General features: G+C 35.1%; 3 protein-coding genes across 15 annotated transcripts in view; 1 reads left to right on the plus strand and 2 right to left on the minus strand.

Annotated features, from left to right (window-relative positions):
• Positions 1 to 392: 392 nt before the first annotated feature.
• On the plus strand, positions 393 to 25,913 carry Conu (Rho GTPase-activating protein conundrum). 12 transcript variants are annotated; one of them, XM_083087362.1, is made up of 21 exons: positions 393 to 1,225; positions 2,269 to 2,327; positions 2,747 to 2,938; positions 3,127 to 3,368; positions 3,502 to 3,650; positions 3,743 to 3,939; positions 4,032 to 4,188; positions 4,277 to 4,617; positions 4,691 to 4,857; positions 4,930 to 5,107; positions 5,214 to 5,564; positions 8,004 to 8,072; positions 8,347 to 8,501; positions 9,223 to 9,412; positions 12,526 to 12,724; positions 12,841 to 12,985; positions 13,931 to 15,513; positions 15,754 to 16,095; positions 18,306 to 18,542; positions 24,540 to 24,743; positions 25,332 to 25,913. In XM_083087362.1, exons 3-13 carry the CDS (start codon positions 2,797 to 2,799, stop codon positions 8,367 to 8,369), a joined length of 2,016 nt encoding a protein of 671 aa, XP_082943488.1. In that variant the 5' UTR covers positions 393 to 1,225; positions 2,269 to 2,327; positions 2,747 to 2,796; the 3' UTR covers positions 8,370 to 8,501; positions 9,223 to 9,412; positions 12,526 to 12,724; positions 12,841 to 12,985; positions 13,931 to 15,513; positions 15,754 to 16,095; positions 18,306 to 18,542; positions 24,540 to 24,743; positions 25,332 to 25,913. The 12 variants fall into 12 exon arrangements, with proteins under 12 accessions (XP_082943488.1, XP_082943489.1, XP_082943482.1 ...); XM_083087363.1 differs by having other exon boundaries at positions 2,779 to 2,938; XM_083087356.1 differs by adding an exon at positions 20,841 to 21,363 and having other exon boundaries at positions 394 to 1,225; positions 2,269 to 2,938.
• Hr83 (nuclear hormone receptor 83) lies at positions 9,058 to 12,673 on the minus strand. Its single transcript, XM_083086359.1, has 6 exons — positions 12,617 to 12,673; positions 12,191 to 12,395; positions 11,954 to 12,049; positions 10,196 to 10,459; positions 9,765 to 10,070; positions 9,058 to 9,425 (listed from the first exon to the last, which is right to left on the minus strand). Exons 1-6 carry the CDS (start codon positions 12,671 to 12,673, stop codon positions 9,193 to 9,195), a joined length of 1,161 nt encoding a protein of 386 aa, XP_082942485.1. The 3' UTR covers positions 9,058 to 9,192.
• Positions 13,425 to 27,099, minus strand: part of LOC145964513 (uncharacterized) — a 45,367-nt gene continuing 31,692 nt past the window's right edge. The window contains exons 2-6 of one of the 2 annotated variants that reach the window (XM_083087370.1): positions 18,299 to 18,514; positions 17,911 to 18,164; positions 16,361 to 16,533; positions 15,778 to 16,042; positions 13,425 to 15,487 (exon numbers count right to left, since the gene is read on the minus strand). In XM_083087370.1, the coding sequence (XP_082943496.1) occupies positions 15,156 to 15,487; positions 15,778 to 16,042; positions 16,361 to 16,533; positions 17,911 to 18,164; positions 18,299 to 18,483 (1,209 nt within the window). In that variant the 5' untranslated portion in view covers positions 18,484 to 18,514 and the 3' untranslated portion in view covers positions 13,425 to 15,155. Of the gene's footprint in view, positions 15,488 to 15,777; positions 16,058 to 16,360; positions 16,534 to 17,910; positions 18,165 to 18,298; positions 18,515 to 27,099 lie in introns of both variants that reach the window. The other variant, XM_083087369.1, reaches the window with a different exon arrangement.

Below are 27,099 nucleotides of genomic sequence, written 5' to 3' on the forward strand. Positions count from 1 at the left end.
AACACAAGGCTATTGCCTTTCCGTGTATGCGCTTCGTAAGCACGCGGAGATCCCTCTCGCGTGTTCACGTTTACATTTGTGTGCGTGCGAATCGGTGAGATTGGCAGTACCGTAAGCTGATGTACGGTTTGCTGTGAACGATATTGACGCTTCAGGAATGCTCGATAGAGGTAAAAGCAATAAAAGCGAATGTAATTTTATGTATAATCATTAGAGCGAGTTTTTTTTTACGTAATTATAATTGTATCGATTTTTGCATCAACGAATGGCTTGCACATTTTTTTCTTATTCATATCGATCCATATTCATATTGATTATGTATTGCGTTTTTTTTTCAGTTTTTTTATCCTACTTGTAATAGCGTTTGCTCCATTTGATTCTCGGAAAAAAAAGAAATGATGTAACGCGGATAGATGAAATAATGATAGTATAATACATAAAGTAATATTACGTTTTCGTAATAACTGGATACTACGTGTTTCAATAAGCCACGAGGAATATTTTAATACAACGTATCTAACGGAAATTTAACAGTACAGGGCTATCTCATCGGAAAATATCTTAGCGTTAATAATCTGGAATATAAATTCTCGATGCATTCGTGTATCATATTTGACAGAAGGGCAGATTTCGGCGATGGCGCCGAAAAACTCCGCCACTTGTCTGGCCTGGCGATGACGGAAGATGGCGTCAACCCTGAAGTTGCCGCGGCGCAGGTGTCACTCGGGCAAAAATGGCGTGCGCACACACGCATGCGTATACGTGCGATACGTGTCGTGCGCGCGCGCGCGCGCAGCAGGTCGCGCTCGCGCAACTTCTTCCTGCCATGTGTTGGTTTGTGCGCGCCTGGAGGGATACGCGGCTGATTAGAGGCGCGTGAGCGTGTCTCGCGACGAGTGCACGCGCCCCCGCCTCCCCCGTCCCCGCCGCCGACGCGGTAACGCGTGGTTGTGTCGCGCGCTCGGAATACATCAGAGTTTCTCGGAAGCGGCCTCGAAGCTAGCCTCGAAAAATATCGCGCGAACGGACATCTCCAATCTCCATCGGAAGCGTAGCGATTAGCGGTTCGTCCTCTCTCCGTCCTTGTTCCTCTCGCTCCGTTCAAATCGTCCCCGGTGCATCTCTGGGACTACGATGGGCCTGCGCGCGTCATTGACAGCTCCCCGTAAAGGAATTCCGCTGATGCCCCATTCATGAGAGAGTCCTGCGTCAGCGATTGTTGGATGTAAGTCGATAGCGAGTTGGGTTAGGTTGCGCGATAATACGCGTTGTATATATTTCGCGGTGTTTTGCCGCCTAAGATAAATTTTTTGTTATATATATATACATATGTATGTATGTATGTATGTGTGTACGTGTCCGTGTAGTTGTGTATGAGCTGCGTGTTTACATGCGCGAGACGCGCCGCTAAGTGTGCCTCTTATTATTCAAGAGAGAGAGAGAAAGACGGTGTGTTACGAATAAATTACTGACGACTTCGCATTTATCGCATTTTTACTCGTATATTTGATTGCACGGCCAAGAGAAACTGTTACGAGCTGTTTACGAGCGCGTTGGAAATCCCTGTGTGAAAAAGTTATGTATACATACGTATATGCGCGCGACTTTATTCAAGTTTGCTCAAGCTTCTCTATTTTGTGGAATGTGATGAACGACGTGCGACGTTCTTATCATTTGAGAAAAATTTTCTATTGTGAATAAGTGTTCGTGCTCTTTAACTAAGCTAACATTAAGTAAGAATGAGCTGGGTAAAAATTATAAATTTTTTATTTCGCGCGTTTTTGTCTTGTTTTCAAAATTTTCAATTTTCAAAGTGACAAATATTTGTCTCTATCTCTTAAAAAATAAAATTTTGCAAGGTTATAATACCTAAAACTATCCGTTAAATCAGTAACAAACAAACAAAATGAAAAATATAAGAAACATATATATATATAAATTAAAAAAACATTTATCTACTTGCAAGGTATTATTGTTTAAAAATTAAATATTGAAAGAAATTTGTCGAGATTATAACATGCATTTTATAGAAAATTTTTTGTATGATTAATAATAGCTATACACATTTGAAACAATACAATTTTATTTTATGCAATTCCTACAATTACTCATAATAGATGATTTCATATTTGTAATACCTATATTGATCTTAACGTTATCTCTCTGAATCATTCAAGATTAGGCAAAGAAAGACATGAATAAGATATAAGTAGATATATAAAACAAAATTTCTGATATGATAATAATATATTAATATAATCTTTTTAGGTATCAAAATAGGAATACATTGGGAGTTGTTAAAAATTTATAAAGATTCTTTAGAATTGGTAAGTATATTGTTGCATCCCTGTAAATCATCCCTTTGCAGTTATTTGTGATTTCCACTGACGGGAAGCTTGTCGATGGAAGATCGTTTCTGAGATTTTGCGGATTTTGCCCTGGCCTCTTTGGGTTTCAATAACTTTTAGACACTCAATTTTTCCAATAATTGATTAATAGGCAATACATTCTCTAATTCTAAAAGAAGTTTGGATACATCAATTTATTTGTTAACATATTGTTGTCTAACACATTATATATATTATCTAATACCTTGCAAAATTCATTCTTTCTTTTTTTATTGACAATCTTTGTTTATCAACAATTCCTTAATTATGTGCTTGGAGATGATCTTCCATCAATGACAAGCTTCCTGCCATGCTGTACAGCAGACAACATAAATGACCATAAAGGGATGATTCTCAAGGACGACAATAATATATACATAAAATATACAAGAAAGAGAAAAACGGAAACATGGATAGAGGACATGGTGCCACCTACGCAGGAGGTGATAACCACCTACTCGAATACTGGGAGGAATATCAGAAAATGATAGAGGAGACAAAAATGTTGGATGATTATTTAGATGAAGAATGCAGTCCACGTAGTTATGATGGTTTGTATTATTAATAATATATTTAAGTTATATATTTTAAAAGGGTTTTATACAAGAGATTTATATAAAACTTTGTATAAAACCCATTTAAGGTTTTTCTTAGAAGGAATTTTGTTATTCTGCAATATTTTATAATAATTTCTGTAATAACATATTTATAGAATATATGAAATATATATTTTCTACAGAAGGGGAAGAAGAAGCTGACTGGTTACGTGCAGCAGGTTTAGGACAGTTAACAGAAGCGTGGAAAGCAGGAAGAGAGGTACAACCAGAAGAATTAGGTGCAGCCTTACGTCCCCTGTCGCGAGCTCAGGCAGAAGCTGTGAAACGTCGCGTGAGATCGCTTAATCATACAGTTAAGCAACGTTTTAATCAGCGCCAACGTGTTCGTAAACCGGATATTAGAGATGTCTTTAAAGATGTAGAGGTATGTCGATAAAGTGATAAAGATGTTACATACATAAATTACATCTTTAATTTTTAAAATACTTTTTAATTAGTATCAAATAAATATTTTATCTATTGTATAATTTATAATATTGTTACATTTTATCTATTAGGTATATTTATCTTTAAAGGTATCCAGTACAGGTACACGGTCACGTAGTGCTACTCCTGATTCGTTGGATTCGATTCCAGGCGCTACACCAGAAAATGCATCACCTCCTTCACCTCCGACAGTCAATGTCATTGAAGATGCACACCAAAAGTAAATTTATTATATTTTTATATTTGATATAATTAACATCTCTTTCATTTTCGTTGCAATATATTTATTTTTAATTGTTTAATTGTTTAAAGCGCTAGTGTTCCGAGTTTTGTATCCATATTCCATCGAACGTCAAATGAGGGAAAAACAACAGTTCGTAGAACACCAAGTGCTCCGCAAACAGTGGTTAACTCTATATCAATATCTGCTCCAACCCCTGCTGCACCTGTACAAGAGATTTTCCGGAAGACCGGCAATTGGTCGCGAGGGGATGTCGCAAGTGATTCTGGTATTACTGTTTTTACACTTGCAATTAATAATTTATAGATAAACAATAATTTTAATCTAAAATCTAAAATGTAAAACTATATAAATATACAGAAGGGATTCAGCTGACCGGTTACCATAGATTGGGAACGATACACATTACTAGACCAGTTCAAAGACATAATGATGATTTCAGTGGTGTGGCAAACGCAGCGCATATAGATACCGAGTCGGTTAGAAAATTGGCCGTACCAAAGGAATCGACTCTTCGGTAATTTTAAAATAATTAATAATTATTTATCTAATTCTTACATAAAACGCTTCTTCCTATAAATAATATCAATAATATATTATTTTAGACGAAGTGCAGGAAGTCATGCAACAGTAACTCGAAGTCATAGCAGTTTATATGGCTTGACTAGGCCGGCAAATGAAAATCTAATAGCTCGTCCATTAAGTCGTACGTCGTCGCATGGTCATCTTAGTTTCGAGGAAATGTGCAGAACTAATGAAACTAAATCTCAATGGTCTTCCGACACTCTTGTAGCTCATGACGATTATGCCCGGCAAGATGTAGAATTATTATCGCAACGAGATCTTACAAGGTTGCAACCCCTATTGTGGCTTGAGCTCACGGCAATTTTCGATAAATATAATATACCGCTCACGAGACGAAAACCTAATAAACGAAGGAGAAAAAGTGCGTAATATCGAACGATCATTTATCTTTTCTGTACCATATGACTTGTGTTTATATATCCATACATTTGTAGCTGGAAATTTGTTTGGCGTTTCTTTATCGACGCTATTGCTCAGGGATAGTCAATTAACAAGCGAAGAGAATAACATACCGTTAGTATTTCAAAAGATTCTTAATGAACTGACAAAACGTGGAGTAAAAGAAGAAGGTATTCTTCGTGTCGGAGGCCACAAGCTGAAAGTAAGAATATTTAATGGAAAATAATTAAAATACTTAATAATTATTATTTACATATAATTATTAACTTTTCAGGTAGAGATTATTTGTACAGAGCTGGAAACAGATTTTTATTGTAAACCAAAAGAAATGGACAAATTGTTTAAATGTACTTCCTGTCACGATTTATCAGCCATTTTGAAAAGATTGTTACGCGATTTGCCACAACCTCTTCTTACTGTCGAGCTGATTGATGCTTTCTATCAAAGTCATGGTTAGTGCAAATTATTTATATAACACGATATCTTGTGCGGACACTGGAAAAGAATCTTTTCTAAAAAAAAAAAAATTTATACAGTTTTATATAATTTTACATATAGGTGTGAAGAATCCCAATGATTTGGTATATTCTCTCAATCTGCTGGTGCTATTGCTGCCCGTCGAACATCGGTGTACTTTAGAGGCATTGTTGAATTTCTTGAAACTGATCATTGAAAATCAGGCATCGAACAAAATGTCAATACACAATGTGGCGATGATAGTGGCACCATCCCTATTTCCACCTCGCTACATTCATCCTCGGGACCATACCGATCTGACCGCTCAAGTAAACATGGCTGCCATATGCTGTCAGGTAACGGAAGCTCTACTTAATAACGTCGACAAGTTATGGTATGTACCGACGGAACTTATAAATCAATTACGGAGACAGTCCGAAGTGGAGAGATATCGTAAGTACAAAAAGAGATACTACTGATTAGGATCAGTTAATTTAAAATTTACGCGTAACCTCAAACTTTGTTATACTTTCATATTAAGTTGTATAAAATGTATTAACAAATCAATTTTCATAAGAATTATTTATCAGCAATTCTTAAAGGCATTGATATAGTGCGTTGCACGTAATATTACATATAATGATGGTGCCTGTCTGCATATTATGAGATCTGCAGCATTTTGTCTTTACTTTGTTAATTATAAGATATTTAGATTAGAATTAATATTACTTTTTAGTGATTTTTTATAACGTTAGTCAATTATGATATATTTCATCTCATCTTTGTTGATAACAATTGCTGTCATATATTATGCTGTCATTTATTAGAATTTGTACATGTAGTATGCAAATAATCTGTGTTTCCAACAGGTGCAATAATTTAATAAGAGATTTCTTCTTTGTTTGCTAATATAGAAGTAACATATATAATTTATGTAGGAACAAATTTATACAATGCAAGCTGAGAAATTTTATTTCTGGCAGATTTTATATTACGACAAATTATATTTAATTTGCATATTATGATTGCAATGTAAAATATCAATTCATATCTAGCACCTCGGATATATTTATATTTTTGTGCACTAATTATTTAAATTTTTCTATTAATAATACAGCAAGATCAGATATGTGATACAGGAAATAGCACTTTTCAGATATATTACAATTTTTTAATTTATTATGTTGTTAATTACAATCTAGAGAACCTCATTAGAACAAATATAATTTTGTCGATTGTTAATTTTTTATTCAAAGATCTCTTTAATTCTATACAGAAATTTAAAACCAATGCAAAAGTATAACAGAATTAACTATTAGGTAATGCCTCTCAATTTATCATTATTAAATTCATTTATTATATTCTCGTAGAAAATGTAGAATGGTATTTATTATTCTGATTTCGTACCACTGTGTCTTACTCAATGATGTCAATAATGTGTGCCTATAAATCTTATACCCATTTGGGAAAGACGAAAATCCATTATTATATATAAGGCGACGTTTATATGTAAGATTTCTAATGGTGTGTCCATTATTGTGACATATCATTTTCAGAAGAATAATTATATTTACCATTCAATATGCCATATTATCATAAGACTCTGTATATACCATTTCGTAAGTTGTTATATATTTACGTTAATAAAGTGCCAAAGAAAATAAAAATTAGGTATTTTCCAAAATGTACGATTTTCACAATCTGCAAGTCTAGATACATATAGAAGTGTGGTGCAATATATATTTGTATATTTATGTAATATTAGAAGAAGCACATCTTTTAAAACTTATATAAAGCACTAAACTTTTCTCTACATCTTAAGGATTTTCAAGAATTTCATCCTTTGCAGTAGTGATATCGAGTCGGACAGTGTCATTGGCCGAATCTGTAAAATAAAAATATTGAAATATATGAAATTATTTTCAAAGCTATAATATCTAGGATGGAGCGAAAGAGAATCTACATTTATTACCATAATCCTTCGATGATGACTTTCTTCCGATTCTTGATCCTTTAAATTCTCATTTTCAGATGATACCTGCGTATAATTTAAAGAATCAGCAATCATAATTATAATCCATATATTTATTATTAATAAAATGCATATGAAGATTTTTTTTCGAATATATATATGTACACAGGGTATCTGGAAAATCGCAGTACTTCGGAAAGTGATTCAGGACTCAAAAAGAAGGAAAAAAGCTACACAAACATAGATCCAGAAATAAATCATTTCTGAATTATAGCCGCTTTTATATTAAAAAAATCGTTATTTATAGTCCGCTTGGCACCCTTCTCTTTTCCTTAAATTTCTTTTAAATTTGAATTTTTAAATTTGAATTTAAATTTAAATTTTTTAATTTGAATTTGAATTTTTAAATTTGAATATTTTTTAATTTGAATTTGAATTTTTAAATTTAAATATTTAAATTTAAATTTTTAAATTTGAATTTTTAAATTTGAATTTGAATTTTTAAATTTGAATTTTTGAATTTGAATTTGAATTTTTAAATTTGAATTTAAATTTAAATTTTTAAATTTGAATTTGAATTTTTAAATTTGAATTTTTAAATTTAAATTTTTAAATTTGAATTTTTAAATTTGAATTTTTAAATTTGAATTTAAATTTAAATTTTTAAATTTGAATTTGAATTTTTAAATTTAAATATTTAAATTTAAATTTTTAAATTTGAATTTTTAAATTTGAATTTGAATTTGAATTTTTAAATTTGAATTTGAATTTGAATTTTTAAATTTGAATTTTTTAATTTAAATTTTTAAATTTATATTTTATTATATATAAATACCTGTTTTTGTTACTTTTATCCTGATTTTGATCAAATCCGTTGGAAATAGTGTTGTGTTGTATTGCATTGTATTTGTTCTTTTCAGAATGCATATTGATGAGATCAGTTTCTCCCATTGGGCCTAAAATTGCAAGATATCAATATTTAAAAAATTGTAAATTATTCTCATTATTCAATTAATATTTAGTATTATAAGTTTTCTTACATTTTAATGTCTTCTTCTTGAACTCTGTAGGAAAAATGAATAATAATTTTTATTCCACTAAGAGATTATCGATTAAAGTTTTGTATATAACATTGTTGTGAATTGTAAAATGTAACATGTTAAATTAATCTAAGAGCAAAAATTGAGTAAATCACATAATCTCACTTACTATGCAATTCATTAATAATATATCAAATTCTGTCAAATTTCCATTGTTGAATAGGTAAAGATTTTTACGATGATTGAAGCCAAAGTGAGTAAAATTTCCCAGTCATCTTCTAAACCGATCGCAACAATACGATTGCAATAGTCTTCATGCGAGCGAGAATTTTTAAATATCCGGATATGTATTTTGCATCGATGATAATAACTATTGAGGTAAATGAAATATTACATCAAAATTATTATATTAATTATTATTTATTATCAATTTATTATATTAATTAAATTAATGTATCTAGAAGATCATGTTCCTCTCTGTATCTCTATTTGATTTATGTACATATCACGATTTTTCTTCCTTTATGCATCGATAATTATGTTTATGTCAGATGTTAGAATGTAATTGACGACGGTCGTCCACTGTATTCGATTTCTTTGTGACGGTATTAATCGTGGGTAATGTGGCGTAAGTGTCAGTTTGATTAAATGGCAATTGAGTCGGCGGATTCGTGCAATAAATCCTCATTTTGAGATTATAATTCATAAAATACAATTAAAACAATAATGCGCGTGTGTTCAGATCATCTTTAGATGATTTATAAAAAAATATCTTTTCTTTATTTAAATACGATAATTGATACAAGATAAATCGAATTAATATATAATTAGTCGATACTTATGGGAAAATGTTTAGAATTTGTTCTATAAAACGCAACGATAGTATATAATAAAAAAGAAGCATTTTTTGTTATATTGTTATACATTTTATTGATACATTTATTAATTGCACACGCATTTTTAATAAGTTATATCGTATAAATTAATATCCACTAAAATTTTTTGCATCTCTAATGAAGAGATTTCGCTCTGATGCAATTACAATCTAAGTACTTGTGTTGTTGCGAACTTATCGCACAGACGCGATGACTTTTTCCAGATCTGCATCGCCGATAATCGGCGCGAACAATTCCCCGGACAATTCACGAGGACAGCATCCGGTGAGAACAGGAAGAACAAATAGAATCCTGGCCAATTTGTTATCGCGGTCATCGCGATGTCGAAGATGTCGTATCAACGCATCCACGGCGTTATCTCGCGCTTGCGACATTACGTGGAAACCATTGGTGGTATTGGCAATCTCTGTAATTTTCAAACGATACACACGTCTTTAACACATTTTTATCGTCGACATATTGAAATCTGAGACGAAATTTTACTCCTATTTTCAACCTCAATTTTCTCTTGTTTATGAATCTTAGAGGATTAATATATAAGAATTTAATCTACTTTGTGTATTTCAAACAGATAATAAACGAACAGTTTTCTAAGAGCAAAAGAAAAGTTTTTGGCAAAACTATAGATGAAATCAGTTTCAAGAGAATGAAATTCTATTGATCTGTTTAAAGTACTAAGATAGATGACAGATTGAAAGTAGGAGAAGAATTTCGGGAGGGCGCGTGATGTTTATTTAGTTTTTACCGGGACGACACAGCACAAATGTGTCCAAGATGCACAATTCTACATCGTCGAGTTGCAATTTTGCGATCGCGGTGCGGGCCGTAGTTAGGCATGCTATCGCACCATCGTTATTCGCCTCTTGTCCTCGTATGCTCATCAGATCGACCGGCCACGTGGCCGCGCGTAGAACGAAGAGAGCGGACCATCCACGACGGAGAACCTTATTTTGCTCCTCCACGCTCAGCATTGAAAAGTCTCGATGTCGACGTGCACTCCGAACGGCTGCCAGGAATATTTGCGCGGATATTTCATACTGTATAGCCGTACCTGATAAAATCCGCTTGAATTATCGTCGAGGATAATTTTTTTTCAAAGACACAAGCGATTGAAAGATCCCATAGACATCTACTGTAAGTTACATAATTTATATATTTAAGGAAAAGGAAAATTACCAGATGATATAATCCTTGTCGGTTGTATATGGCGCGACATGACAGGTAAGAATATATTCTCCCCAGTTTCGGATTCGTGTAACGTCTTCATCATTAAAGTATTGTTCAGTGTGGGATTTTTAAAGGGTAAATATATCTCGGAATTATTAAAGCGGGCGTATAGAGTCGTTGATAAATCGACTGTAGGCTTCCAAGTGAGACTAGAATTATGCGGATTTGAGAGTGCGTTACTTCGAACGCGCGGTCCTCGTTCTTCCTGTACCGCTGTGAAGATATATGTTTTAAAAGTTTAATATTCTCTCGAAAATGTATGTATAGAGAAAATTGCTTTTATCAACAATTAATTGTTTTTGAAACAAGTAAATAATCTTATACATATAAAGATACAATTTTGTGAATGCATGTTAAATATTTGTCAATGTTTCATCAAAGTGTCGAAAACTTGTTTTGCAGGTTCTATAATTATTTACGATTGACTTTTATTACAAAAAACATATGTTCGTGTATTTATATTATCGAAATATAATATATTATATGTATATATCTTCACCTATATATTATAATTGAGTAGATATAGAAAAATTATCTATTTCAAACAAAATTATTAATTTCTTTATATACATTATTCATATAAATAAAGCATACAAAGGAATTAATAAATATTTATAATAATTTATAATTATATAATATAATATTATAATTATCATTTATAATATATAATAATTAATTTTATAATTATTATATATTATTATAAGTATTTATAATTTTTTACTTTATTGCAGATTCGAGCTTTAAATATGACTTTGCTTAGATGATTCTGAAATATTTTTTTATAAAATAAGGATTCACGAAAAACATTCACTCATTCTTTCATTTCGTTACTGTGACTGTCTTATAATCAATACGAAGGTGCGCATAACAATGATGTAGCCGAACAATTTCAGCGGGATTGCTTTAATTCTCCGATCACAGCGTATAGACTTTGTGTACTTAAGAGCTGACCACCGGAGTTGACACTCGATGTCGTTTCACATGACACGTTATCGCAATGGCTATCACTATATTATTTACAAGACTATCCAGAAAGTTGGCTAGAAAGACAACTATCACGGCCTGTATTCGTTTACCTATGTAACGGATTTAATCTTTTTCTCACAATTCTTAAATATTTTATTTCTGATGTTAAAATTTTAATGTTTTTAATATTAAAATTTTAATTGTAAAAAATACACAGAATATATACAAAGGAAACTTTAGATTGACATCGATTGTCTTGTTGCAAGTCCGCTGTCAATTAACTTTTCCGGTTAAGGGTGAAGGCACGTGTCTAGCATACGCCATTGTTTGCATCTCGTTGAGTTCGTTAGCACCTGCTCAATCTTACCGTGCCTGTGTCGACGGTGATTTTATGTTCTGTCTGAGATTTTGTATGACATCATATATTGATTTAAAGTTATTCGGCACGAAAAAATAAAGAAATGATAAAGATCTCTCGATTTAATTCAATTCTTGGTTGAAAGTAAACGCACATAAGTTATAACATTTTTTAGAAAAAGAAAAAATATTTTAATTAAAAGTTTTATTTTAGAAAAACGAAATGTTATTATATGTTAATATATATTAATCTTTGAATGAATATAAAAATATATATGTGTATAATCTAATTATTACTGCATCAAGTCTAAAACGGAAACTTGATTTCTTTAACCAAGTGTATCAGAGCGTATTAAAAATATATGTATGTTTTTTTTTACTTACCTGCTGTATTCATGCCAACGGAGAAGCATTTTTTTAGACGGCAATGTGGACACCAATTTCGTCTGGCCTTGTCAACGGTGCAAGAGCCATCGCTATCTAAATAATTAGAGATTATGATAGGATTATGATATTGGATATAGAATATATCTCGATCAAATGTTCTTTTGATATTGCATATACTAGATGACTACTGGAGAACGCTGTATTTTTTATTAGTTTTATTAAAAGTATACAGACTTGTGCAGGTGAACAAGGCACCGCGACGCACGGATCTCTTGAAGAAACACGAGCAACCGTCGCAGCAATAAACACCATAATGTTTACCGTATGATCGATCACCGCACACTTTGCAAGACACCGGCGTGGGCAGAGTTCTTCCTATCGCGAGAAGCGTTATCAGATAGAAATTTATTTCACAAATTACACAATTGTTTAGAATTGACTTCCATTAAGTTACTTATATTTAATTCGTGCATTTATGTTGCCGAAATACAAAATGTTATTCTTGCCTATGTTTGAATAGCATAGAGAGAAAGATAGTTACCCATTTTTATTATCTTTAACTGCAACAGATTCGAGAGTGCCGGAAATTGCAAATCTGGCTTGATTTCGACGGAATATGCGAGTCGCGATGATCGCAACGAGCGATCTAAGCGATCGTGCCTGATCAGGCTCGCGAACGAAGACAAACTCTTGTGGAACGATGTGTGGAAGACGCATTCCTGGCCGAGGGAGGTTTAACCCGCGATGGTGGTGGAAACGAACCGGAGGGTGAGTTGGATTTGTCCGATGTGTCACTTTGAACGTCAGAACGCCGAAGGATAATATTTGCGGTGGACTGGTCGAGCGTAACCGATTATTGTTCGATCGTGAATTATTATTTCAAGATAGATGCGAGGAGACGACTTTATTCAATCCATCGACGTCATGTACGATAGAAAAGGAGACTTTTCATAATTATCCAGAAATTATTTGAAAGAAAAAGAAGCGTCGCGAGATACTCAACAATATACTTCAAATCCCTTCGTAGAGGTAAGAGATTACACATAATTTTCTTGAAAAAAATTCTTGTTTTATCGATTTACTATATTCTCGCATTTGATTACGAGGGCATATAAAAATATGCTAAATAAAAATCCATATAATCTCCCATTTCTCCAGTATTATTATGACTCATCTCGAATTTTTTAATCAACAAGGAGGTATAATTTTATTCTGTTTTATTTATCAGCAATACAATTAAAAAGATATGTCAGAAACGCATCGGATTTTACAAATAATATATATATATATATATATATATATATATATATATATATATGTATTATTTGTAACGTTACGTGCGTTATTATTGTACAAAGTTGCTTAAAGTTATGCTTCTAAATTTCGGATACGTACAAATAATTGAGTGTCCTCGTTTGCCTCCGAAGAAATATCATCAATTGCGTATTATATAATTATAGCACTGTCATATTGCTTCAATAATTTATTTGTCCATACACAAAAGTTCATGTGTGGATAATTTACGAAAATTTTAATTACAATTATAAAAGTACAACGTGATTGATTTATACTTTTCATTGACTTTTCGTGAATTTGTTTTCTTTTTTTTCTAATTCGGAAGGAAACGCTTCCCTCGTCTTAAGTGGATAAAATTATTTATTGCGCATCGCAAAAGTAAGTTATACAGGAACTATACACAAAAAGATTCACATTCTCTTAATTAAACGTATGCTTGAAGAAACCGTGGCAGTCCTTCGAACTGCGAATCAATAAATTATAAGAATGGCTCATCAGGCTTTTGATTTTTACCCTTCAAAGTGAATCGTTATTGTATTTGTGCAAAGATTATTATTACGAGTCTCATAACATTATTGTACCTTGAAAAATTTTGCCTGTTTCGCTTATTTCTTATGATTTTATTATATTTATCAATATCAGATAAGGTAAATAATATATGTTTTTGAAATATTCCAGGAAAATAATGTAAACAGAATGATATATTTTAGTCAAAGATATTGAAGAGATACTACACAAGCAACTATTTAGTTTTACTTTAGTGTTAAAACAGTAAAGAGAGAGTTACCGAGATCGAAAAAGATTTATCTCTAACATTGCAATAGAAATTTACCATGAAGATTATTTACAATTAAGTACTCTCTGGATAGTGCGTGCAGCGTGTATTGTTGTGTACAACGAAAAAAAAACTGTGTTGGATAATCGGCGTAAGTAAGTTAAAAAAAAATTATTTCAACATTTAAACAATGGAAGCATCTTTTTCATTTATAATCGTTAATATAAATCGAAATATATTATTGTTTGATTAGAAAACTGGAAAAAAATAATCGTATACGAGAAACACATAATGTTTCATTCTTTAAATGCAGAAATATCATATCTCTATTCACATTGCACATGAGCATTTGCCGATATAATCTGTCGTTTTCCTTATAAGTATATCTTTGCGCCTTTGTCAGGAAGCACTCTCTCGCTCTAATTATATTATTTTATTATAACTCAGCTATATTTACACGTGTATCGGGTATTATGAATGAACGCAAAAAGCGCATAGTTAAATATGAAAATGTGCTGCGTCTCGTACTAGCAATTATTATAGTTAAATTAGCGTAGAGTGATTTTTAAAATGCGTCGTTCCTCAAATAACTTTTTTTTATAATCCCTGTCATTGACTAGAGATCCAATTCTCCTCCTCATTAGGACTGATCGTGTCTGTTAACACGCTTAGAATCGAAATCTTTGAGACACATCATCGATGATATTTCATCTCTCCTCGAATCGGCATCAGAGTGTCTGCGTAGATTTTTGCGTATGATGTAATCACTTTCTCGAAAAGTTTTATATAGATGTATACTTTTTCGAGAAATAATATATTCTCCTCCTAGGTTCACATAATGTTTCAAATTTTATCACTGACTTTTTTAATTTTAAGACAATTTGCGCGTCACTGACTAGTCCTGTGTATCGTAGAAGAATTAACTTTGTCACTCTCTTTCTCAATAGATTAGTCAGATCAATTAAGTCAGATCATTCTAATCAATCTTCATTCTTAGATTCACTACCTCAAACTTCGTAAGCTTCTTAGTGAATACTTAATCCGCGAGGAAGTTTCCTCTTCGTCATTCCAATTTATTTGCCATCAGAGGCAAAGCTATATAGCGAGTGGACTTTGATCGCTTAATAATTACGAGGACGCGAGTAATTTCGCCGCAGTAGTGACGTGATGCTGATGATGATAGGGCGTCTCCTGGGTGGCGTAATAGCTCTGCTGCTGATGTTCGCTCGTGGCCGCGAGTTGATGCGGATGCTGATAGTAAGATGAATACGGTTGGCCAACGACGCCGTCGCAGCTTCGCGGTTCCGTTTTCACAGCAGGTACATTTCCGGTGGCGAGAAGAGAGGTATGGCCAAGATAAACGGGTCTGTCGATCGATGTCGATGAGCCCGACGACTTTGACGCTTCGATTTGATGTTGCTGCTGCTGCTGCTGCTGCTGTTGCTGATTGCTCTTTAAGTCTATAGAGAAATAATCGCAATGTTGTGTAAGTAAATTTTAATAAATGATAAAACGAATGAAATATCGAATATTATTTACGAGATCTAATAAATGTAAAAAATATGTATAATTAATTTTATCGTAATGATTTCAATTTAATATTAGAAGGCAAGTTTCCGAATACGAGCAATTATATGTATAACTAAAACTTATTTACATTAAATATTAGATATATATAAAATTTATATATTTTTATATCTTACAATATATATTTTGTTACATGCAGGAAAAAATGTAACATTTAACGGACCTGTAGAAGGAGATGATGTCGTCGAGGTGGTAGTTTCGTGATCCCCCGTAGACGATCTGGCGTTCGGCTCTGGGGTCTTCTTCGGCTTCCTCTTCCTCGTCTGTATACCGTCCTTTCGCATCGCCAGCGGCCTATTGACCCCGTGCAATTTGAAGTATAACCCACAGGCGTTGCACACCGGCTCGCCGTCGTTGTTGCGCCTCCACAACGTGGTAGTGCGGGTGCCGCAGTTGGTGCAGCACAGCCCGAGTCGCCTCGTCGCCGTCTGAAATTCCGACATCTGTCCCATTTGTAACGCACTTGCTGATGCTGCTCGAGGTACGTTCGTTATACAAATATAGAAGAATTGAACAAATATTTTTTTCTATACTCTATATTAACATATAGAAATATATTCTATTAATGTATAAGAGAGGACGCGCGAACTGATTTTTCTAATACATTTACAAGAAAGTATTCTTGATATTCATTTTTTTCTCAAGTTAAATACATCTTATTTCAGCATAAAAGAATAGCTCTCTTGACGAGAGCGAGTATAGGCATATTGGTGAAACTTCGTATGATCATTTATGGATGAACTTACCAGGCGTTTCGAGGGTTTGATGAGCGGCCTGTTCATGCCATTCATCTTGTGATAAAGTCCGCATGCGTTGCAGAGATAATGGCCAGTGCCGTCCCTTCGCCAGAGCGGCGTCGATATCGCCCCGCAATTCACGCATTCGCGACCCTCACCGAATTGAAAGTCCATCGCGGTGTCTACAATCATTTTCGGTCGATTAACGATTAAAGTATCATTAATCGATTTCATACATTTATAATTTATACACTTGACCGCGATCGAATTGGTTTTTTACATCTAGCTCCGATTCCAAAATTTTCTTTAAAATTAAAAGTTTTTGTGATAGATTTAAGAGAGAAAAAAATTGCGAAAAAAAAAGGATTCAAAATTTTATTCCGCATTTGACGTTAACTCTAGCACCGACTCTTCATTCTAATTCTACTCCCTCTTCTCGTAAATCTGGGATCGTCTTTATGGCGCGTCGGGCTGACGGGACGAGGCCGCTCTTGCGTCTTTTATCTGGTCTCGAGGATGTCCGCGGCGGAGGATTTAAAGTTAGACAGAGCAGAGAGTGCGACGGACGCGATTCTCGCGCTCTTCTCTTGGGAGAGAGCATCCGTGCGCTCGTGAACCGATTCCCCTACCCACCGTTACTACCGTAAAACACTTGACCGCGGCATCGACCCGACTCACTTCAAAGGCGCCGCTATCACTTATCCATCGCACATGGCCCGCCGCGTGCTTGGCGGCGAGCGGCAGCAGCATCCGCGAGGAAAGTAGTTTCTTTCTCTCCGACGTTCTTCAGTCATCCTCTCCTCTCCCCCTCCCCGTTTCCGTAACGCTGCTATCACAAAGTCGGTGTTAATCACAGGGCATCGAACGCTTCTTTTCACGGGCGCGTTAATTTAATTTATTTTGGATCTCGTTCGAAAATTCGTACGCGCTAATAATGACATTTAACTATTAGAACGAAATTTATTTCGTAAATAAGAGAATATATAATTCGGCCAGAGGATATTTTAAATCGGGTGGTGTAGATCCACGGTTCCCTTGAAAAATTCCCTTGAAAATCCCACGCGTACCATCTTGCGCGTGTTACGTTGCGCTCGTTCGCGATATCGTCTGCGGCTTCGATAAACTAATCGTCGCGGCATAGGAAATTGCATTGCGTATCTTATCGCCGTGGCGTATACGGGCAGTTCACATAACTTTTGTTTATCATCGGGACTTTACGCGTGATGCACGCCAACGAAAAGCGATATACGCTTTTCACGCACTCGGCGGAACTCGAGGCGTGGAAGGTTCAGCTGCATCAACGCGGTCACTCTTTTACGTCACGTATAAATATTTTCACATACACAGTCGGTATTATTATGCATTTAGAGTTTTCGTTTATTCCATTCCAAAAATATCTACCCCGGTACCATTCAACTTGGCTCGCGCGTCGTACTTGTTGAAAATATTATCGCCGAAGCGGCCAGGTGACATTCCTCTGTCTTGTCACGATTTTACAGTTGCAAGAATATTTACCATACGATACACCCAGGTATTTTTTTACAAATGTATGTACCAACCATAAGGTGAGGCGCGCTGGAAGCCGGCGCCGTCGTAGGCGCGCCACGAGGACATCATCGCGACGTTCTGCGCGTAAAAGGGCGCGGCCGCGGCGAGGGTCGAGTGCGGATGAGCCGCGTGCGGGTGCCCCGCGTGCGGATGACCCGGGCCAGCGTGCGGACCCATCGCCGCCGCGGTGCCGCTCGCGTGGCCGGCGAGCGCGTGATGCGCCGCGTATGTCTCCACCCCGTGCTGCCAGGACGCCGTCTTCTCCCTTCGGGAGAAAGAAAAATTTATCGAAACATTAATCATCATAGATATATACTGAGAAAATTTTTCATTTTTTATTTATTTTATTTTATTTTTATTATATCTTATTAAAAGAATAATAATTTGATGTACGTGTACCATGCAGGCGAGGGCGAAGAGGGGAAGGAGTGATATTGCGCCGCTGTGGACGGGATCGCCGGCCTCGACGAAGGGACGTAGACGGGCGCCTGAAGTTGTTGGCCGTGCTGTTGCTGCTGTTGCTGCTGAGACTGTTGGTAATCGGAACTTGCGCCGTACCCGCTACTTCCGCCCCCGTGGAACATCCTCTCCCACCGAGAGCTACCACCGCGGCATCTGCCGAAAACGGAAAATGTTGTCCAAGGTTCATTCTTAATTGTGTTCTTCGCCATCGGAATCGGAAGCTTTTTCAATTCGCGCGACAAATTTATATAGATTGCGCACAATTGAAATGCGATGCGAGAGACAATGTCCTTGATTTTAAGTAAGCTTTTCAATCCATGTTGATACAACGCGAGGTAAAGCAACGCGTACTTTGTGCTCTATAAAGGGTTACCGCCGACAATCTCATTTCGCTACCGTGGAAAGATATATCGTTACACAAAAACAGGTAATATGGAAGCGGTAATAATACATTTTGCGGCAGATAATGTTAATGGCCCCTTCGGCCGATAAACACAGAGATCCCGTCGGGTGTCATGTACGACGACGAGCAAACGCGGCGTGGGCCGCCCATGAGACCAAGGATGGTCGGGAAAAAATCTCGTCATGGTCGCCCGACGGAGACTCTCTCTATCTTTCTCTCTCTTTCTCTCTTATCTTACCTGAACGATTTCGTGGTCGCGAATCGGAAAAAGAACTAGAAGTCCTTCGACTTGCTCGAGTAAGCGCCTTTCAAACTTCAAAGCATGAAGCTTATGCTGTAATGTCAACATGAGAATATTGACGGCAAATATATTTAACTCTGTCTATATGCGACATGTCGAATATTTCTCTCTCTTTTGCTTAAATTAATTATAAATGTGACAAATATTTTCTTTGCTTTGATGATTTGGATGAGAAACTTTAAAATTGCATTATTTTTGAAATTTCCTTATTCACATTTCTTATCGCTAATTACATTAAATATATTGTCACATTAATTTAATTAAATATACCATCGTTTTAATTTAATTAAATATATATATAATTTTTTTCTGATTTCTTATATTATTGCAAATAATATTGAGATGATTTGAGCGAGTATATACGGCAAGTGCATTACTTGCGATAATTGACAATTACAGCTGAGAGGTAATTTCCATCTACGTGTTAAGCTCCATCGCGCGATTTTATGACGCAATATGGATTTAACGATGATATTTTACTATTAGCGTTATATCCAAGTGCGAAGAGTCGAGTATTTATCTCGCAGTATTGTTAGAAACAAAAATGGCGATATATTATCTCTCTTCGCGCACCGAGTCCATTTCGGTACGCGAGTCCTATGCCGCCCACGGGTCTCATTGTCAGGACACGCATCTCCTTAAGAATACGCGTATAGCCGCACCGTATCTATGCATTCCATTTGATTACGATGTATGGAACATACTTATGTCGCGAGGTTTAAAGAATGCACACTGTATCACTAAGCATAATGTACGAGACAAACGCGTTCAATTTTATTTTTTTCTTTTACTTTTTTAAGTCTCTTGACATCTTGGCATTTTTTATTATAGTTTTTATCGTTACTCGAACCGTTCATGTGACTCCATATGTCCTCCTTTGAATTGTAACATTCCTTAGAAACAATTATCAGCTTGTACGATTAATTACCTCCAAAATTCTCATATACAATAATATAACATATTTAATGTTTTTTATTTAGTAATTTTTTTTGATTGAAGATTAAAGAATATCTTAACAGTAAAGTGTACTGGTGCTCGTTTTTTGTAAGCATATTTAAATTCGAATTTTTATCTAATAGAACCCTCTCATTTTGACGTTGTCGGCTCTATAGTATCTGGAAAGTTTATCCTGAAGGCGTTTATTTCATTATTTGATTATATATTAAACTTAAATTAGAAAAAACGTTTTTGATGTATAGGATTCTATAAAAAAGCTTGTAAAATGAGAGAATATCTGAAAATATAAGCATTTCTAAGCGTAAAGTAACTCTGACGACAGGATAGTAGATATTAAATTTTCATACCCCTTGCCACCCACGGTCGTTCCATTGTCTAAGACACTCACGTTCTCCGAGGGAACGACTAAAATACCGCCGTAGTCGGTATTTCCACGAGTCGGCCCTCCGCAATAGGTCCAGCAAACCGAAGGGAACGGAGGACAGGTAACTTATGATCGCGATGTATGCGGCTTGTACGAGAGAAGTGCATAGAGATGCAATTTACGCAAAAGAAGGGAGGAAGGAGGGAAACATAGAGGCGGAAAGATTTTCATAGAGGAAACATTACTCGCATACTTTTTAATCGAGAAAAAGAGAGAGAGAGATTTCAATTTATTGTCATACAATTTTTTTATTTCGCAAATTTTGTTTTATAAATTACGAAACGTTATATGTTCAAAGAAATATCAAAAATTTAAACTTAAGACATCAAAAGTCTCTCGCATTTTTAAACACATTTTTATTATAAGATAATATAAAATCAATTTGTTTTTTAAGTGATTAAAATCAGGACGTGAAATTAAACGCCCCTACGTTAAGAGTGGGGTTCTCGTGGTGGAGAAAGAGGGAGAGAATCGACGAGGGATTACAAGAGAGAGAGAGAGAAACAAAGAAGCGCGCAGGTCCGAAAAAGGGGGAGATCGAAACACGTTGTAGTGGGGATCGAATGATAGTCTACGCGTCGGAGAAAGAGAGTCGCGGAAAGTCCGGCGAATAAAGATATCGTGGTAGGAAGAGAGAGGCACGGAGAGACGCGCAGACGCGTCTCCACCTTCGGTTGGCTACGACCGTTGAATCAAAGATACCGATAGCGGCCATCGCGGTCACGAATGAACCCCCGTGTAGGCGGGTCCAAGGCTTTCGTGTATCGCGTGGATCGTGCGTGCGTGCATGCGTGCGCGCTCGCATACGCATGTATGTGGCGTGTGTGTGATCGCGTTAATCCGCTGCATGGCAAAGTGAATAGTGATCGATCGGATCGAATTCGAGATTGATCGAAGAGGAGAAACGTATTCTTTGTGTAATCAATGATTTTAATTATATTAAACTTCTCTTTCATCTGTTTATTTCCATTCTTTTTCAGTGAAAGAAGATGGATTTTAAATTCATTAAAAATAGGAACTAGCTTTAGAATTTGAAGATCAAACTAACGTGTTTGAAAGTTAAATTAATTTACATACAAGATTTCGAAAGAGAAAAAGAATGCATATCTTCTTTCAATAAATATATAATTATAATTTTAATTCAATAACGTTAGAATTTATCGTTAGAATTTACTTCATTGATCTCGTGATAATGTCTTTTACGAAGAAAGAAAAACAGATATCATTGCATATCGTTATACATATCACATTTGATGAATAAGGGAGAATTGGAAAAAAATTCGCGCATTAAATTATGTTATTAACGATAAAACCAGTTGGAATTACCACAGTAGCCTGACGATAGTGTGTGTGTAATTCAAGTACTGCTATAAATTAAACATCTGATTCTAATCACTGTGAAATTTTGTAGCATACTAATTTATCAAGAATAAGGAGAATCCGTATGAAAATTCTGGTATAGATGTAACTGTAATTATCAATATATACATGTACAGTCCTATTTGACTATATAATGATGCGTAGACTATTTCATACTTTTATTACTAACACTGAACATTATTTAGAATTCTTAATGTCATATAAAATTTCACACGTATTTGTAGTCTAGTACAAATCAAAGTTTCTAAAATTTACACAGAAATTTCTTTCTTCGTAAAAGATTACCAATTTTTTAACATTAATTTTATTTCTTTTGTGACTCTTATAAAATCATCTATTGAAGAGAATATTTTAGAGAGCTAGAATCACTTATGGAATGGAGAAAAAATATAATTAATTTTTTTATTTATTTTTAATAAATGTTACAGATCTTTCGATAAATATAAATATTGTGCTTTCACGCTGTTAAAAATGCAGATGTATTATAAAGCAATGCGATTAATAGATCACGCATAATTTTTTATCGATGCTCGAATGCGAACGATCGGCCGCAATTCCCTACTCGCTATGCAATTCTTTTCGCGGCCAGACGATAAATATTGTTTTTTTTAATTGGCATTAATTACGTTAGATTGCTTGACGAAGCGTAATAAGTGGCAACACAGCTTATCACAATTTGCGATAGAAAAACACGTATATCACACATGTACTCTATAACGACAGTAATAAAATTAGCATAACTTATCGACATCCGAGTCATTTTGATATCGCCCGATAACGTGGAAAAGCGTGCAACCTTGTAAACATGAATCAAAATCAATTTATTCTCGAGATGACAAGCAAAGTAGAAATTCCGTTATCAAATGACGTGCCGATATCGAGTATCAGATTACATATGTGCTCGTGTTAATCGTTAAAATAAATCCCTAATGTGTATACTAGTTGCACGTCTATGACGTTACACATTCAAAGAACATTTTACATTTTTCTGCAAAATATGCGAAAACAATTTCACTTCGGATATAAATTTTTGTTTAAAAATTGTGATTTTTTGATGTGATAGAAAAGTTAAAGCTCTCGAGAAATATATCGCGCCTTCTCTGCACGTCGGGCATTTCATTATTCATTAAAGTTCACAGCGTAATCGGCGTGAAAGGCGGCAGTCATGTGTCACGCGAACCTCAATGGGAGCTAATTCATTATCCACGCATTGCGTGATCCTTCTGCGAGCGTTTTTGCTTGCGTTCCAATAACATTACACTTAGCTATCGTTAAAAAATATATCAGGTTCGATCGGGATAATAATGCGATAATTGCATGACGTAAATTCTCAATTTTCGTTAACAATTGTTTAATTCGGAGTTTAATCCACAAGACTGTGTTTTTTAGAAGAAAAGATCAATAAACGCGAGTAAAAAATTTGCAAGTGTTTGCTCTGTAGAAGTTTTCTCTTGGGGTAAAATCGAGGAATTATTTAAGAGATTCTGTATCCCTATTTACTGTCTTATTACAGTAATAAAAAACAGAACGATTATCTCTGGATATAGTTGTTTATAATGGATACACATTTGTTTAAAGGATACATTTAAATCTCTCGCAGGTACGATTACGTGTATACACGCGACGATGCGTGTTTATTATGCACGGCGGATGATGCGGTTTGTAATTATATCGGTCGCGTAGATACTCTTTCTCTCTTGCTATCGTTCCCTTTAATTATTATTAAAGCGTGATTATGATTTATCGTTACGAGACTTAATTAGCTCAATAAGAGTAATAATCCTGTCCGCGCGACTTACTTAAAGTTACTTCAGTACTTAAGTAAAGTTACATAGTAAGTTACTTAACTAAAGTTATTTACTTAAATTACATGCGCGCGCGTTCGTCATCGCTCTAGTTTTAAATGCTCGTTATGTCGATAAAAAGCTGACCTTGTGCACTCTTCATTAACGTAAATTATTTAACGTCAATTATATATATTTTATACATAAGCGATTCGTTGCGCCGACGTTTATATACCAATCGTCGTCAATTGTCATGTGTCTCGGCCCATCTGTAGTTTCTCGAAATAAGCTATTTGGAATCCTAATGTCACTGGATATTCACAGTCGCGAATACATTCCGTGAGAAATCGCGAGTGCGAATAAATAATTTATACGTGAATCGTAAATCAGTATACATTAATTGTACAATAAATCACTGAATATCTCGGATGATGTTAAGGCGTTACCAATAAAGAAACAGATTTAATCACGTACATAAACGAGTTCATTAAGTGCACTTAATAATATGTATATATATATATTTTCCGAGAATAATTAATGCGGTGCCGAATAAGATGGATGTATTTGACATTGAGATATTAATAACGCATACATATATTTTTCGATCCGATGTGTTATTCAGATATGTCGCCGTCGTTCTTTTTTTCACGAAATACCAAAGAATTATTTTTCGGCGAGAAAAATAATTATTCCCGCACATATTTGTACAATAGATGTTTGATATTTCTCACGTGACCGATATACGATTTTATTACGATGCGAACAAATTCGTCCGTGCAATTAAACGCGATTATTTTATAGAATCTCCGGAGCGCGATCGACATATTCTACAGAAGTTTTCTCTTTTTCTCTCTTTCTTTAATAGAGCGGAAAATTATCGAATCTTCTAATGGGGACCGGTTGAAAAAATAATCGCGTTTCGATGTTAGGCGGCGACGGCGCCAGATCAACGCGGCGCCGTACTTTTCATGGCCCTCGACGGATCACACGGAATTTAGATGAGAGCTTGGACGGAGAGTTGCGACGAGAGTTAGAAGGGTCCGATGCTACCAGGTATATATCGGTAATGGACGCCGATTAAAGGAACCAAATAGAGGACGGAAGAGACTCTCAATGTGCGTAGTTGTCTACAGGTGCGTAAAAGACAGCTGCTGTTACATGTCGTTAAACATTGCGTGCTGCTTTAATATTCTTAAATGCGTATGTATCTATAAAAGAAACTAACAGAGAAAGTTTATTTTCTAAATTTTGATAAAATCAATATATTTATTTTATTCAAGAATGATAATTCAATATTCCCGTTACACTCATATAAAAATTCCGATAGATTCCTATGTAAATTAATTAAAATTAAATACAGTATATATATTATTTTAAACTGGAATCTATTATATATATAATGTACTATGTGTCAATGGATTCTAGCTTAAAATAATATATGTATATTATACATTATATAATTGTATACAATTATAATATTTAACAATTAAAATTATGTATATTTTAATTATTATTAATTATTTTGAATATTATATTATATAATTATATCATATATTATATAATTATATTTATTACAAGAGTATATATGTATATTATGACATGTGAAAGTAACACGAATGAAAAACGTGCTACAAGTGAGTTGTACATAGCGTGTGTCAACATTCGAATTTGTGTATCCTCAAGATTATCCTAGAATAAAGCGACGTTTTTTGCGTTTACAGACGTATGCATATACATTGTCGACGTCGCGAGTGGTCGCGCGATCACGAGGAGCCTTAATCCGACGACATTCGTGGAAGAAACGGGCATCCGACGATTACGACGAAGTACTTTGGTACATCGCGAGGGAATGTTCTCTCATCTCGAGGAGGACCGGCTGGTGCCGAGGCGCCACGGCGCCGACCCGCGTAGAAGGGTTTCCTTGTAGGCCCTACGCACACACTCTCGCACGCGCGCACACACACAGGCACGCGTATCACGCGCACGTTGCGATCGTTTCTTCCTTTTTTCTTCTCTCACAATTCAGCGAGGTGACACAGAGAGTGGCCCGGGGCTCTCTCTCGTCCCGCTTATCTTACCTTCGTGATATCGTCGAATTATTTGTTACGTTGTGTTACACACGTGAACGAATATCGCGTTAACAATGGTACACGCAACTCAATCTATTCTCAATCTATTCGTTTTTTGGGGAGTCCAACTTCTTTTCTCTAGCTCTCCAATAAGTTAGAAAATGATTGCTCAAAGATTTTATTTGTACTTTTACAACAATTATGCACAAAATATATAAACTGTTTTTATGCTGATTAGCGAGAGTCATTAATGTCGACAATTCTTTCTATCTCGTTGGTAAATTGCGATTAAAATAAAAGTATTTAGAGCACCGCATTTGTTTGTCAACAATATCTGATATCTACAATATTCGCGCGAATCTTATTCTCGCACGGATATACGTGACGTATAAAGATGCGGGAATCGCGTGACCCGATCCCGTAAATTTGACGCGCAATAAATAAATGGGGTCTCCCTCTGAAAAAAAGACTCCAGTCACGATCTATCGATCGCCGAACCCGCAAATCCTGCCTTAGATGTCTCGAGAAAATGAGCGCCGGAAGCTCATGCTTGAGAGCTTATTTTAAAATTTTCGCGCAAGTATCGGCGAAAGAAAATATAAGATACAAGAAAAGGCGTTTTACTTCTTTCCGCGTGATGTATATGCAAATCTGTGTGTTATGCGGGAACATTTATGGAAATGCAGTTGTGGGAAAAAAAAGGTTACTCACCGCGATGCGGTCGATCCGGCAGATTTTTCTATGACTGGCGCATACCCCCCGAAGACGAAGAGCGATCTTTCGATTACACGTGTGTGCGAGTCTCTTCGATTCGAAAACCACAGTCAAGGTGATCTTGTCGCGTGTTTTCCGTGCGCTTCTCTTTGCCTCTTTCTCTTAGCCTTTCGAGAGAAAGAAGGAAGAGAAGGTCGGGCGACCAGATTAAGCCAATAAACTAATTTGACAGGCGATTCATTCTGTGGCCAAAAACGACTATTCGCCGCAAATACACACGATGTTACTCGGAAAATAAATCAGCCATAAGTTATTACAGCTGATTGAAATTAACGCATTAATCTTCTAGAGTCGTTGAAAAGAGAATTTATATTTAGTATATTTAAAATAGAATTAGCTTAATAAAAATATAAAATGTATATAAAAAGACATAAAGTTTCTTTTTCGTCTTTCAAAGAGGTATATTTAACCGAGAAACAATATTAGAAAATTGTAGAAAATTACATTCCAAGTGATAAAACCGAGAATAAATAAAATTTTGTACAAGATAAGAAAGTATTAAAAAATGTCGACAATACGGAAATTACGAGAAAAAAAGATATCGATCTTATCCTCTCCCTTTCTCTGTCTCTCTCTAGTCAATTAACACGATTCTTGAGAAATTATGTGCGAGACGGTGAGAGGTATCATCCGAGATTGCCCCGGG

Source organism: Camponotus vicinus, unplaced genomic scaffold (genome assembly GCF_025532165.1).
Source record: "Camponotus vicinus isolate PSW18456_S1 unplaced genomic scaffold, iyCamVici1.0 SCAF_13, whole genome shotgun sequence".
NCBI classification, from domain to species: domain Eukaryota; kingdom Metazoa; phylum Arthropoda; class Insecta; order Hymenoptera; family Formicidae; genus Camponotus; species Camponotus vicinus.